This window comes from Diaphorina citri, unplaced genomic scaffold (genome assembly GCF_000475195.1).
Source record: "Diaphorina citri unplaced genomic scaffold, Diaci psyllid genome assembly version 1.1 scaffold1620, whole genome shotgun sequence".
In the NCBI taxonomy this organism is placed as follows: Eukaryota; Metazoa; Arthropoda; class Insecta; order Hemiptera; family Psyllidae; genus Diaphorina; species Diaphorina citri.
This window is the reverse complement of record NW_007379046.1, coordinates 1-14,941: the sequence shown is the minus strand read 5'-3', so window position 1 is coordinate 14,941 and position 14,941 is coordinate 1. Positions and strand designations below refer to the sequence as shown.

The 14,941-nt window shown below is 35.5% G+C and overlaps 1 protein-coding gene and 1 long non-coding RNA gene across 3 annotated transcripts; both read right to left on the bottom strand.

The window, feature by feature from the left end:
* Positions 1-4,842: 4,842 nt before the first annotated feature.
* Positions 4,843-14,773, bottom strand: LOC103516624 (putative ATPase N2B). 2 transcript variants are annotated; one of them, XM_026828963.1, is made up of 5 exons: positions 14,580-14,773; positions 11,387-11,472; positions 7,046-7,059; positions 6,368-6,843; positions 4,843-5,762 (listed from the first exon to the last, which is right to left on the bottom strand). In XM_026828963.1, exons 2-5 carry the CDS (start codon positions 11,426-11,428, stop codon positions 4,951-4,953), a joined length of 1,344 nt encoding a protein of 447 aa, XP_026684764.1. In that variant the 5' UTR covers positions 11,429-11,472; positions 14,580-14,773; the 3' UTR covers positions 4,843-4,950. The 2 variants fall into 2 exon arrangements, with proteins under 2 accessions (XP_026684764.1, XP_008479820.2); XM_008481598.2 differs by having other exon boundaries at positions 4,843-5,773; positions 6,379-6,843.
* On the bottom strand, positions 9,017-10,172 carry LOC113470481. The gene is made up of 2 exons (XR_003393519.1): positions 9,858-10,172; positions 9,017-9,553 (listed from the first exon to the last, which is right to left on the bottom strand). It is a non-coding gene; the product is annotated as an uncharacterized LOC113470481 (long non-coding RNA).
* Positions 14,774-14,941: the final 168 nt, after the last annotated feature.

Here is a 14,941-nt window from a genome sequence, read left to right as displayed (position 1 = left end):
CTTCTTCTTCTTCTTCTTCTTCTTCTTCTTCTTCTTCTTCTCCTCCTCCTCCTCCTCCTCCTGCTCCTCCTCATCCTCCTCCTTCTTTTTCTCCTCCTCCTCCTTCTTCTTCTTTTCCTGTTCTTCTTATCTGTCTTCTCCTTTTGATTTATCTTGTCCCATATTCGAAGGACAAGGAGTACTTACGCAAGGACATGGCTGGTTCTTATCATACCACATTTTAGCACTTCTTCATCATGTCTTGTAAATAAATGTTTTCCTGCTCTTTCCTCGTTCCTTTTCTCTTGTGCTTCTTCTTCTTCTTCTTTTCCTCTCCTCTTTTCTCTTATCTTTATTTTTGTCTTTGTCCATTTCTAATATCCGACTTTGACTTTTATGTCTGTCTTGTCGCAGGACTGTTATTCCATGTTTATTGCCTCCTATTCATATATGTATGACATTTCATTTTGATGCTTGTTTGTTTTTCTATGTTACTTCACTTACAAATTTACATAAACTTACCTCTTTTCATTTTCCTTTGGCTTCTCTACCAGCAAAAGAAAGCCTGGAGGTTAGCGCGTCTGCCTCTCTTATCTTTCTTCTTCTCTTTGTCCATTTCTAATATCCGACTTTTATGTCTGTCTTGTCGCAGGACTGTTATTCCATGTTTATTGTCTCCTATTCATATGACATTTTGATGCTTGTATGTTTTTCTATGTTACTTCACTTACAAATTTGCATAAACTTACCTATTTTCATTTTCCTTTGGCTTCTCTACCAGCAAAAGAAAGCCTGGAGGTTAGCGCGTCTGCTTAGTAAATGCTAGGTCGCGGGTTCGATTCCAGCCTGGGGCGGATTTTATCCCAAACAGATAGGATTTGTTCTTGGAACATGTGGCTTTCTCCTATCCTGTCTTCCTTCTCTCTTCGCTTTAGGGATGATAAGATCTTACAGCAGTTACAGTTCCCTCTATCCTCTGTCAAACCTCTAGAGAAAAACTCTGGAAAATAAGTCACCTTACTTGAAAATGAGCAACAAAAGTCAAGCTTTTCACGGAGCTTTTTTTATTTGTAACAATAATAACAAATTAAGTACATTTTTAAAATGACATAGATAAACAACCAAAATTGAATTCAAATTAATTTCAATTTGTAGGTAGCTTTTCAGCTACAACTAGTCAACAAAAGAAGAGAGGATTTGGCAATTATGTTCGCGGATTCGCGTCCCGAATCGACATTTTGGATATTTGGCAAGCCTACCTATATGTATTTAAATTTCCGTAATGGACATTTTGGAAAAATGATAACTTATGCAGAGCTTAATTTTTTCTAACTTTTTTTTGTTGGTGTATTCAGTCTTTTCAGCATCGAATCTTCCTTGAAGGGGACAGAATCCGCATTTCGTCACGGGTAATCTTCCATCTGAACTTGACAGTTGCAATCATTCTAAACAATAAACATCCTCCTGCTCTTCTCTCTTCCTTTCCTAATTCTTCATTTTCGTCATTTCCTTCTTCTTCTCCTCCTCCTCCTTCTTCTTCTCCTCCTCATCCTCCTCCTCCTTCTTTTTCTCCTCCTCCTTCTTCTTTTCCTGTTCTTCTTATCTGTCTTCTCCTTTTGATTTATCTTGTCCCATATTCGAAGGACAAGGAGTACTTACGCAAGGACATGGCTGGTTCTTATCATATCACATTTTAGCACTTCTTCATCATGTCTTGTAAATAAATGTTTTCCTGCTCTTTCTTCGTTCCTTTTCTCTTGTATTTCTTCTTCTTTTTTTCCTCTCCTCTTTTCTCGTATCTTTCTTCTTCTCTTTGTCCATTTCTAATATCCGACTTTTATGTCTGTCTTGTCGCAGGACTGTTATTCCATGTTTATTGCCTCCTATTCATATGACATTTTGATGCTTGTATGCTTTTCTATGTTACTTCACTTACTCGAACGTACTTACAAATTTGCATAAACTTACCTCTTTTCATTTATTTGTTAGGTTTATATTAGACATCTAGTGTATCTAAGGAACCAGCTGATTTATGATCAGGTGACAGTACCCCCACCCCCATTGTCACTATCAGCAGCAACAACAACAACAAGCCAATAGTCAGTTTCCCATGAAGATGCCTATAAAATAGGCGAAACTCGAGTCGGAGTAGAAAAACACAAATACCTAGTATCCAATAATAATAAAAACGGTAAGAATAATGTTACCTCTTTTCATTTTCCTTTGGCTTCTCTACCAGCAAAAGAAAGCCTGGAGGTTAGCGCGTCTGCCTAGTAAATGCTAGGTCGCGGGTTCGATTCCAGCCTGGGGCGGATTTTATCCCAAACAGATAGGATTTGTTCTTGGAACATGTGGCTTTCTCCTATCCTGTCTTCCTTCTCTCTTCGCTTTAGGGATGATAAGATCTTACAGCAGTTACAGTTCCCTCTATCCTCTGTCAAACCTCTAGAGAAAAACTCTGGAAAATAAGTCACCTTACTTGAAAATGAGCAACAAAAGCCAAGCTTTTCACGGAGCTTTTTTTATTTGTAACAATAATAACAAATTAAGTACATTTTTAAAATGACATAGATTCATAGATAAACAACCAAAATTGAATTCAAATTGATTTCAATTTGTAGGTAGCTTATCGGCTACAACTAGTCAACAAAAGAAGAGACAAACATGTTTACCGACAAAACAAAGCTAATAGTAACAGATGACCAATGAAAGTATTCGATATTTTTTGTAGATTCAACTTTCTGTGCCTATCTCGTGATATATCCTGGTCAGATGGACGAAAAAAGACATAATAATACTTGAAGTAGGTCCAGGGTCAACACCAAAATATAACTAATTTACCAGGATTTCAGTGTTATGAGGAAAACTTTTCCCTTCTACAAGCAATAATCAAAATAAACTCATTTACAAAATCCCATCTTTTCTTATTTCAGTTTCATTGTAGGTAGATAGGTACCTACTGGTAGAATGGTTTCATTTATTACTTTCTATTATTTTTTTTTTTTCTGGGATTTAATGTTGATTGTTAGGTAAGTAGGTATAGATACTGTTTTGTCCAAAAAGGAAACTTTCTTCCAGTTCTCCATTTTTGTGACTACATCTACTACTTTTTATTATTGTTGATGTTAATAATTGCTTTTGTAACTTCCTTAGCACGTTTTCTCAATTACTTTTTATGTCATTCCTTTTTGTTTCTGATGTTTCTTATCCTATATTTGTTTTGCTACAGCTTTGATATTTTCAAATATATGTACCTATTATGTAGACCGACCTAAAAGGTAGATACCTATAGGTATTTACCCACTTTTGGGAGCTAGCAAAAAACGGAGCTACAAAAATGTGTACCATAGGTACTAGATACCATTTACGTCAATTTTTTGGGACTCAGGATACCCTAAAAGGGATATTCCCACCCATTTCCCGATGTTGAAAATTTCGAACGATCCCAATTATTATTCTTCTTTTCATAGTAGGTATAAAGCTACCTAGGGTTACCTATAGGTACTAGCTGTAATGGAAAATAACAAGCAGATATATTTTGAAGTTTAAACATAATTGTGAAGAAAAAAACCCCCGCAGTTATGGTTTAATTTAAAAAATGAACAGCGAAGCTTGTTATGGTTTTCAGTGCACATTTAACGATCAAACAATTCAACAAAAGCTCTAGTAAGAAGGTAAACGTAAAAGCACAAAAATGTAAATACCTATTGTACCTAGGTTAATATAGTTCTACACGTTGTTTTATTGTTGATTTCAATGATGATACAGACCCTGAACTTTCGGTGTTGACCCTGGACTGCTGAATCCGGTTAGGTATCCGTTTTAATTTCCGAAAAGTAAGAGTAAGATCCCCGATATGGGTAACTGAAGTATTACATGTGTAAGTCGCCACTGGTCTAATTTCGCCCTATATTTACCGTATTATACCCTCTACAATATTTACCGTACACTTTTCATCACAGATAATTTGAAAACTTTTCGCCCGGATATAATAGATATTGTGAACTTTTTTTTTTAATTTCCTGAAGTTCAAGTATACCCTAGTTTGGTATTGAAAAAATGAGCGAATTTCCCGGGCAAACTTTCCCTTTGAATCATAATTCATCAGGTTCTACTTTCTTCTATTTTCAATTCTTCTTGGAATTCTGCTGGTAAGAATAAAAAGTTTTTGGCAAGAATTGCAATTTTTTTTAATTTATTATGTGCACCTGTCTAGGTACACATGTGCCTAATTTATGGCATTGACAATTTTTCTATTGTTAAATTTATTAAACATAATACAGACTACAATGTCAAATCAGTCTATGAAATCTGGAAATTGGACTAGTTTTACGAATGACAAGAAGATTAAATTTGGTCTTTAAAAAACTTAAGTACAACCACTGAAATCAGGCATGTTTACAATAAGGAACTTTCACGTATTCACTCAGAGTGAAACATATCTTCTAACATTATAAATACATAGATCAATAAATGGACCTAGAAAATTGACTAAGATGGTAAAGGTATATCTAGAAGGCCTAAATAAACTGACTACAAAATGAAATTGGATCCAATGGAAAAAGACCAGTAGAGAATTACCTGCATACGAAGTAAGCAAAGTGAAGGAAGACCAAAGAAGCAATGGAGACATAATTAACCAAAAAGAAAAACGAGTAGAACTGGCATCTAAATCAAATAATAGTAAGCAAAGACAACCTAAACCTAATTAACACATCTCGATATTATTCAACACAGAAAAAACGAGACGAAATTCTTAGGAAAACCCATCGCGCATCGTCAGGCAGGAACTTAGATACAGGTAATTATAGTTCATAGGCGGAAAAAATATCTAAACTAATCAGACAGGTTCCCATCAATTTACCCCCTATGGCTATTAGTTGTCGACCTTTACTCAAGTATTATCACCAAATATCCATCTACTTGATCGAGTAGATGGATAATTGGTGATAGTTGGATAAAACAACTGGTTTACAGGTTTACACAAGAAGTACCTACAGTGAAGATATTTGATTTCAGATTAGCGTCAGTACCATCATTTGCTTTGATATTTAGATCATCCATCAGCATCCTATGTTCATCACTGTGTGTATCTATAACGGCTTCATTGGAGAATAGTTTGTTGAGAGGAACATCGCTAGATATCACAAGACGGATGTTGTTATCATACAGAGCATCAATGAGAGTGATAAACCGACGCGACTGGGAACGCAACTTGATGTTGAGCTGAGGAACATTACGAATAATAACCGTATGAAATATCTGACAGATATGTAAATAGTCACTGGAACCTAAATCTCGTGAACACAACTCATCAAACGTTGCCTCAAGGATTTGACCACATGTCTTGTTGAATGTCACATTCCTACCCATGATAGTAATGACACGAGGTCGTACAATATCATTCTCCTGAGAACACAACAGTTTGAATATGCCGTGCAACTTCTTTTCATTGGCGAAATTTTTAACAAAATAGGTTTTTGTGCTTGACTCTTCTGCATTCGCTTTGAGCGACCTGTAGTCGATATTGGAATTTAGACTAGCGACATCACAGTATGTTTTAAGTACATCTATGAAGGGAAGAAAGTTTGATCTTTGTAATCCATTCTTATAGAGATCATCAGGCGCTCGGTTACTGGTTGCAACCACTACAACACCCAACTGAAACAGTTCAGTAAACAGTCGCTTCAATATCATAGCGTCAGCAATGTCTGTCACTTGAAACTCGTCGAAACAGATGAGCCAGGTTTTACTAATAATGTCATTGGCAACAGGTGGAATAGGATCATAAGACTTGGCTTCTCTCTCTCTCTCTCTCTCTCTCTCTCTCTCTCTCTCTCTCTCTCTCTCTCTCTCTCTCTCTTTCTCCTCCTCCTCCTTCATAACATCCAGTCTTTTGATTGCTTAGGTTCATCCACAATAAAAACCGAAACAGCAAAAAGTACGTGACGTGTCAGTCACCCATCTAGAAATATCGGTCTGTTTGGTGTTTGGTCGTTAACTGGTGCACTCAAAGTGCTATACTGCTATACAGTATACACCACTGAGGTTAGGGCAGGGGAAGAATACAATTTAGGGCAAACCTGGAAGTGACACGCTTGAGGACGCACAAACACCACTGCACCGCGCCATCCCTGCCTTTAACCTCAACATTCGTACCTATCTTTACACATTTTCAAGTTGGGGGAAAAAATCTTGCTCCATAGATAGTAGTATCTACCTTGATAAAGTAGGTAACGTGGGTACCATACACTCACGTTTGCTGTTCGTGCCTACTATCTCGTAAATCTTGGATTGGTAGGTCTTACCTATTAATGTATTTAGCTGTACTAAATACACTAACTATACATAAATATACTTGTAGGTACCTACCTATTAGGTACACCAGGATCATAAGACTTGGCTTTATCTCGCGCTAGGATCTTCTTCACTTCGTGAATCTTGGCATGAACATCGAGCATGAATTTATTGAAATGAACACGTTGCTTCTGTTTAGTCTCACAGGATTCATAGAAGATATCCATGAGCATTGTCTTACCGCCACCGACTGCGCCATAAATGTACAAACCTTTCGGTTGTTTGACTTTATCTTGAAAGAAACTGAACATACTTTTTGATTGTGGTGCATAATTTTTAATACTAACATAAACATTATCCAATTGCTTCACTATTTGCTCCTGATGTTTGTCTTCTTGAATTTCATTATTCGATAATTTTTCATAGTATTGCTTGCTAGGCAAAGAACTATCAGAAGTACTTGAAGTTGAACATTTTCTCAATGATTTGAAGAAACTTTTCGATTGTGTTGCACTTTGTAGTAACTCTTTGATGGCACCGTAATTGTTTTCACAACACAAGGATCGGTTTGAAGAAACTTTTCGATTGTGTTGCACTTTGTAGTAACTCTTTGATGGCACCGTAATTGTTTTCACAACACAAGGATCGGGTCAAACAGGTAAGAATTTTCATTATTGTGTATTTTATTTCACTTCAGCCAACTAACGAGAACTTCAATAAATACCAATTATTGGTCTTCATTCTATCCGTGTTTTACGTTCCATCCATTGTCAAAGTTGAAACCTTTAAAAATAAAAATTGAAACATAATATCAAAGAGATTGTCGATGCAATGAATTTCATATCCCTAAGCATTTTACTGAAAATAATTATTAGATAGTATTATTTTCAGTATTTTGTTTAATATAATGGTACAACTAAATTCCACTTTTTATAATAATTTAACTGTTGAAAATAAAAACGTTTCCATTTAGCTTTGTACCGAGGTATTTTGTTCAAAAACTGAATAAATCTACTTGCAATGTCCGGAACTGCACTCTGATCTTAAAGACAGTTTATGTCAAACAGATTTCTGATTTTAATCCAGAATCCAAAGTTCAAAACCATCCAATCACAATCACTTCAATCTGTTAAACTAAGTTGAAAGGTTTTAAAATCAGATTGCGGTCCTGGCCGTAACGTTTATACAGTAGAACATGTCTGATTGGGACCCGTCTACATGGGAACCTGGAAAAAATGCCGATCCCATGGATTCCCAATTAGGCAGGTTCGACTGTATTTCCAAGCGATATATAATTTAACTGTTGAAAATAAAAACGTTTCCATTTAGCTTTGTACCGAGGTATTTTGTTCAAAAACTGAATAAATCTACTTGCAATGGCCGGAACTGCACTCTGATCTTAAAGACAGTTTATGTCAAACTGATTTCTGATTTTAATCCAGAATCCAAAGTTCAACATCATCCAATCACAATCATTCCAATCTGTTAAACTAAGTTGAAAGGTTTTAAAATCAGATTGTGGTCCTGGCCGTAACGTTTATACAGTAGAACATGTCTGATTGGGACCCGTCTACATGGAAACCTGGCAAAATGGCGATCCCAATTAGGCAGGTTCGACTGTATTTCCAAGCGTTAATAATAATGTAACATTCTACACGTGCATTATGAAATGTGATTCCTTTGGCGACAACTTTGAAGAGGCTTTCAGGAAAAAGATAGATATAGCACAGTAGAGGCCTAACAGCAATTAAAAAATATAATTACAGCGATGGCAACGGTATGCAATGTTGTACTAGAAAGTTATTTTAATAACTAACGCAGTCATATTTCTTCATCAGACTTAATGTTGAAGAGTAGAATATTGATTAAAATGTTATTAAAGTGAAACATAAGGTGATTAAAATGAAGCAAGGTATCGTCACATATCAAGGACATATTGCAATATTTCATCTGGACATCTGTTTTTTTTTTTTTCAAACAGGTATGCAATGTTGTACTAGAAAGTCATTTTAATAACTAACGCAGTCATATTTCTTCATCAGACTTAATGTTGAAGAGTAGAATATTGATTAAAATGTTGTCAGTCATTAAAGTGAAACATAAGGTGATTAAAAAGAAGCAAGGTATCGTCTCATATCAAGGACATATTGCAATATTTCATCTGGACATCTGGTTTATTTTTTCAAATATATTAATGTTGAGATTTATGGGGCCCTGCATAATCAGAGAATCACTTTTAATCGGAAATTTTCAATCATAAAATAGGACTAATAGCTAATAGGAGTAATTGAATAGATAATTAATTCCATGTAGTTGTATAAGTCTCAAAGTTATAGGCAAATCGAAAACACTTTTACCTAGGTATTTCCTATAACTCTAGCAATATTTATTTTCAATTAGATTAATACTATACTTTTTTTTAAAGAGCACGTTTCCAAGTTAGAAAAAACAGGCTATAAAATTACAAGACGGGTATGGAAGGCACGTTAACATGACGTGACAACGAAGACATCTTCTATGAAAATGCTGTCAGGTGTAAATTTATTTTCAATGACATGCTACCTATTTCAGCAAAATCTCTTCAGGAAGCAAACAGAATGCTGTGTAAATAATCTCGCTATATATTTTTCTTCTTCTTTTTTTTACAAGTGAATGAAAAACGTTTGGAATAAATCTCTGTTCAGACAGGGTGAGAGTTGGAAAAATGGGTCACTTGGTATAAATACAACAAACTTGAGAATAGTTTTACAGTGCACCAACATTGTACGAGAAAATTTAATAGAACAAAGCGTGTATAAATACATATGTATGAATGGGTATGAACAATTTTATTACTGTTAACAAGAAAAGTTCTCTTAGCTTGCTTTTTATGAGTAAAACATTGTCTAACCATAGAAACTGGGTTTTTTTTATTATTATAAAATAAATTAGCTTGTTCCATAACGTACATAGTACATACCTAGGATTCCTATCTGAGTACAGATATCTATGTATTTAAATGTGTATAAGTAAGTGTATAGCATAGATTCAGTCTCTCTCTCTCTCTCTCTCTCCTCCTCCTCCTCCTCCTCCTTCATAACATCCAGTCTTTTGATTGCTTAGGTTCATCCACAATAAAAACCGAAACAGCAAAAAGCACGTGATGTGTCAGTCACCCATCTAGAAATATCGGTCTGTTTGGTGTTTGGTCGTTAACTGGTGCACTCAAAGTGCTATACTGCTATACAGTATACACCACTGAGGTTAGGGCAGGGGAAGAATACAATTTAGGGCAAACCTGGAAGTGACACGCTTGAGGACGCACAAACACCACTGCACCGCGCCATCCCTACCTTTAACCTCAACGTTCCATACTATCACAAACACCCAAACTACACCTAGGTATCTACATCACAACCCAAGTACCTATATCACATACCTAAGTATCTATATAGTTCATCCAGATCAATGTGACAGCAATGAGTCATCAACCCAAAATGAAGGAACCAATCAGATTGCAGGAAATCCTTGTTGCAATTCAGGAAAGGGTCTATTTTTGATAAACTCTCTCTTCTAAAATGCAGAGACAATTTAGGGCAAACCTGGAAGTGACACGCTTGAGGACGCACAAACACCACTGCACCGCGCCATCCCTGCCTTTAACCTCAACATTCCATACTATCCCAAACACCCAAACTACACCCAAGTATCTACATCACAACCCCAGTACCTATATCACATACCTATAGTTCATCTAGATCAATGTGACAGCAATGAGTCATCAACCCAAAATGAAGGAACCAATCAGATTGCTGGAAATCCTTGTTGCAATTCAGGAAAAGGTCTATTTTTGATAAACTCTCTCTTCTAAAATGCAGAGGTAGCTCAGGCAAGGTGGATATCGCCCAGCCTGACTTTGTTTCACTGTCGGAGGAAGCACTGTGCAATATAGCTTCCCCTTTTAGAGATTCTCTACCATTGCACATGTGACATGTTTGGCAACAATGGCTATTTTTTTGCTGTCACATTGATCTGGACACACTATAGGTACCTGTATCACACGAAAAAAAGGGAAAAAGGTAACAAGAAAGAAGACAAGTGTCGAGCATTGGTCGTATCTTTACACATTTTCAAGTTGGGGGGAAAAAATCTTGCTCCAGAGATAGTAGGTAGTATCTACCTTGATAAAGTAGGTAACGTGGGTACCATACACTCACGTTCGCTGTTCGTGCCTACTATCTCGTAAATCTTGGGTCGTTAGGTCTTACCTATTAATGTATTTAGCTGTACTAAATACGCTAACTATACATAAGTATACTTGTAGGTACCTACCTATTAGGTACATGGTACACGTGTGATAAGCACAGCGTTCATGAACAATAAACTTGTAGAAAATAAATGAAATTGTGATTTGCAGGCAGTAAATGATAAGGACAAAAGGAACATGACTATATTAGCAAAGTAGGTAGGTACTTGATTATATATAAATACATAATTACTGTGGGAAGACCAGTAGAGAATTACCTGCATACGAAGTAAGCAAAGTGAAGGAAGACCAAAGAAGCAATGGAGACATAATTAACCAAAAAGAAATACGAGTAGAACTGGCATCTAAATCAAATAATAGCAAGCAAAGACAACCTAAACCTAATCAACACATCTCGATATTATTCAACAGGGAAAAAACGAGACGAAATTCTTAGGAAAACCCATCGCGCATCGTCAGGCAGGAACTTAGATACAGGTAATTATAGTTCATAGGCGGAAAAAAAGAAACTAAACTAATCAGACAGGTCCCCATCAATTTACCCCCTCTATGGCTATTAGTTGTCGACCTTTACTCGAGTATTATCACCAATTATCCATCTACTTGATCGAGTAGATGGATAATTGGTGATAATTGGATAAAATAACTGGTTTACACAAGAAGTATACTCGTACTGTCAATTTCACCTCACATATTGATCACCTGCTACTAGATAGGTTACCTACCGCCAAATGCATAAGCATTACCTACAGTATGCCAATACGCCATATTTCACCCTTCTTAGAGCCATTTTTTTTTTTTTTTTTTTTTTTTTTTTTTTGGCAAAATAATTGCCATATTTGACGGTCTCTGCAGGTAACTTACCTTTAAAACGCCCATGAGTAACACAATACTCAATATGATCATAAACACTTGGGTTCCAATAATGGCAATGTAAGCTATCTGGACACCTGAAACAAAAGAGAACAAACATGTAAAATTAAAGTAGATCGATTTTGGGTATGTAATAACTAATAACTAGGCTTGCCAAATATCCAAAATGTCGATTCGGAATCGCCAAATCCGCGACCATAATCGCGAAATCCGCGAACATAATCGCGAAATCCGCGAACATAATCGCCAAATCCGCGAACATAATCGCGAAACCCGCGAACATAATCGCCAAATCCGCGAACAAAATCGCCAAATCCGCGAACATAATCACGAAATCCGCGAACATAATCACGAAATCCGCGAACATAATCGCAAAATCCGCGAACAAAATCGCGAAATCCGCGAACAGAATCGCGAAATCCGCGAACATAAAACGAAAATTCGGGACAAAACGCCCCAAAATGAAAAACTGAACGGGACGCCGGGACACCCCCTGAAATTCGGGACTGTCCCGGCCAATTCGGGACCTTTGGCAAGCCTACTAATAACTGTAGTAAGTGTGATAAGTCCGAGTTCTCAGAAATCGTGGATATTAGGACATTAGTAGACCGATTTTTACACGTAGTACCTCAGAAGTGGTGATTATTCGAATTTTGAATGATAAACAGTTAAATACTTGGTAATTCCATGAGTAACGAGTTTTTCCAAGCCTTCCTCGTTAGTCATTCAGAAGTTATTCAAGGATTTACAAACTTTTGGGTGTAAGTATATAACATTTAATTTTGTGTTGACGCACCATAATAAATTGAAATAAATAAAAACAAACTTTTGGATAACCCTGTTTATTTAAGAGGCTGTACAAATAAGAGCAGGTAATTCCAACTCCCTTTTTTCCTGAATTTTTATTAGACAGAAAATGGATGCAAATTACCGAATTACTTTTTTTTTTTAGGTTTTAAGAGTTATTTTGGACATTTCTCTGGGTAGGTAAATACTTAAATAGTAATAAAAGTAGCGTGAAACCGTAAAATTTGACTCCGGTAGTAAAAACTAAAAAGGAAAGTAAAAATAATGTCTTAAAATGGCACATGAAACCTGTTTCATGAATAATTCAATTAGGTTACAAGTTACAACACGAACTTCATAGCACGTCTAGAAAAGAAACAGCAAATAACACAGAAATATAGCTACCTCAAGTGAAGCATTTAAGTAGGTAGTAGTTACATTAAAAGAATAAACGGTGTTTTTCACGTTTTTAAGCGGTGAATACAGTGTGAATGGTTCCCATTGAATATAACGCTCCACTTAGGGGGTAAACCCACCTAATCCACCTTTTGATTTACATATTATAGCTCTCTCCTCACATAGTCGACGCCGCCGATTGGCGAGGTGAATCTATGTTGTCGAAGCAGTGTACGGTTTCAGCCGAATATGTTTGGACACACCTTTATATTACTTTTTTTTTTAGGGCTTAAGAGTTCTTTTGGACATTTCTCTAGATAGGTAAATACTTAAATAGTAATAAAAGTAGAGTGAAACCGTAAAATTTGACTCCGGTAGTAAAAAGTAACGTCTTAGAATGGCACATGAAACCTGTTTCATGAATAATTCAATTAGGTTACAAGTACAAGTTACAACACGAACTTCATAGCACGTCTAGAAAAGAAACAGCAAATAACACAGAAATATAGCTACCTCAAGTGAAGCATTTAAGTAGGTAGTATAGTTACATTAAAAGAATAAACGGTGTTTTTTCAAGTTATATTAAAGGAATAAAGGGTGTTTTTCACGTTTTTAAGCGGTGAATACAGTGTGAATGGTTCCCATTGAATATAACGCTCCACTCAGGGGGTAAACCCACCTAATCCACCTTTTGATTTACATATTATAGCTCTCTCCTCACATAGTCGACGCCGCCGATTGACGAGGTGAATCTATGTTGTCGAAGCAGTGTACGGTTTCAGTCGAATATGGACACACCTTTATAAGAAAATCATAATAGGTATGTGTAACAGGTAGTAGTTACATTAAAAAAAAAAAAAAAAAAACGGTGTTTTTCACGTTTTTAAGCGGTGAATACAGTCTGAATGGTTCCGTTGTTTCCCATTGAATATAACGCTCCACTCAGGGGGTAAACCCATCTAATCCACCTTTTGATTTACATTGACGAGGTGAATCTATGTTGTCGAAGCAGTGTACGGTTTCAGCCGAATATGTTTGGACACACCTTTAAAAGAAAATCATAATGTGTGTAACAGGCTTGACCCCCAGCTTGGCAAAAAATTACATAACTGAACAAATAATAAACATCGTACGACTAATTTTGGGACCTTGATAAATTGATACTAACAATAAATAAAACACGAGTTTTATCAGTTATCAACTTATTAAAAAGGATTATTCATAAAATATTTCTAAAATGATATATCCATAATGTGTGTAACAGGCTTGACCCCCAGCTTGGCAAAAAATTACATAACTGAACAAATAATAAACATCGTACGACTAATTTTGGGAGCTTGATAAATTGATTAATTGATACTAATAATAAATAAAACACGCGTTTTATCAGTTATCAACTTATTAAAAAGGATTATTTATAAAATATTTCTAAAATGTTACATAATAAATATAATTCTAGATAATAAAATTAATTACACCTATGAATAATAAATATTTCAATTAGGAAATGATAACGAGCTGGTACCTTGATCTCATTAAAAAATTAACAAAATAACAATCACCTGATAACGTTTCCCCTTTCCCGCCAATTGTAATTCAAAACGAAAACATAGAGCAGCACAGTCAGCTGTTAACAAAATGTAAACATAACCTCTAAAATATCAATAACACGGGAATTTGAGAAAATTCATTACCCTTGAGTAGGTATTAAATTCCTTGCCAATTTTTTCCAACAACTTTACCAGGGAAAAATACGAGAAGAAATTTAATAATAATAAGTTCACTTACCTACCAGCTGTAATTCAAAACGAAAACATAGAGCAGCACAGTCAGCTGTTATCAAAATGTAAACATAACCTCTAAAATATCAATAACACGGGAATTTCAGAAAATTCATTACCCTTGAGTAGGTATTGAATTCCTTGCCAATTTTTTCTAACAACTTTACCACTTTACCAGGGAAAAATACGAGAAGAAATTTAATAATAATAAGTTCACTTACCTACCAGCTTTTTTTTATTAAAACATTGTTTCTCAACAATTCAACTTATTTGGAATATTTAGATAGCGCCCAATTTTATTCTGAAAGTTTATTTAAACTTTGCACAGTGGATTTTCGTCTTGTAAAATTCTAGCTGATCGTCTACTTGCCAAATATGGTAAACAAATTCACACAACTTGGAATGGCAAAGAAATTGGAAACTAGATAATAAAATTAATTACACCTATGAATAATAAATATTTCAATTAGGAAATGATAACGAGCTGGTACCTTGATCTCATTATTTTTAATTAACAAAATAACAATCACCTGATAACGTTTCCCCTTTCCCGCCAATTGTAATTCAAAACGAAAACATAGAG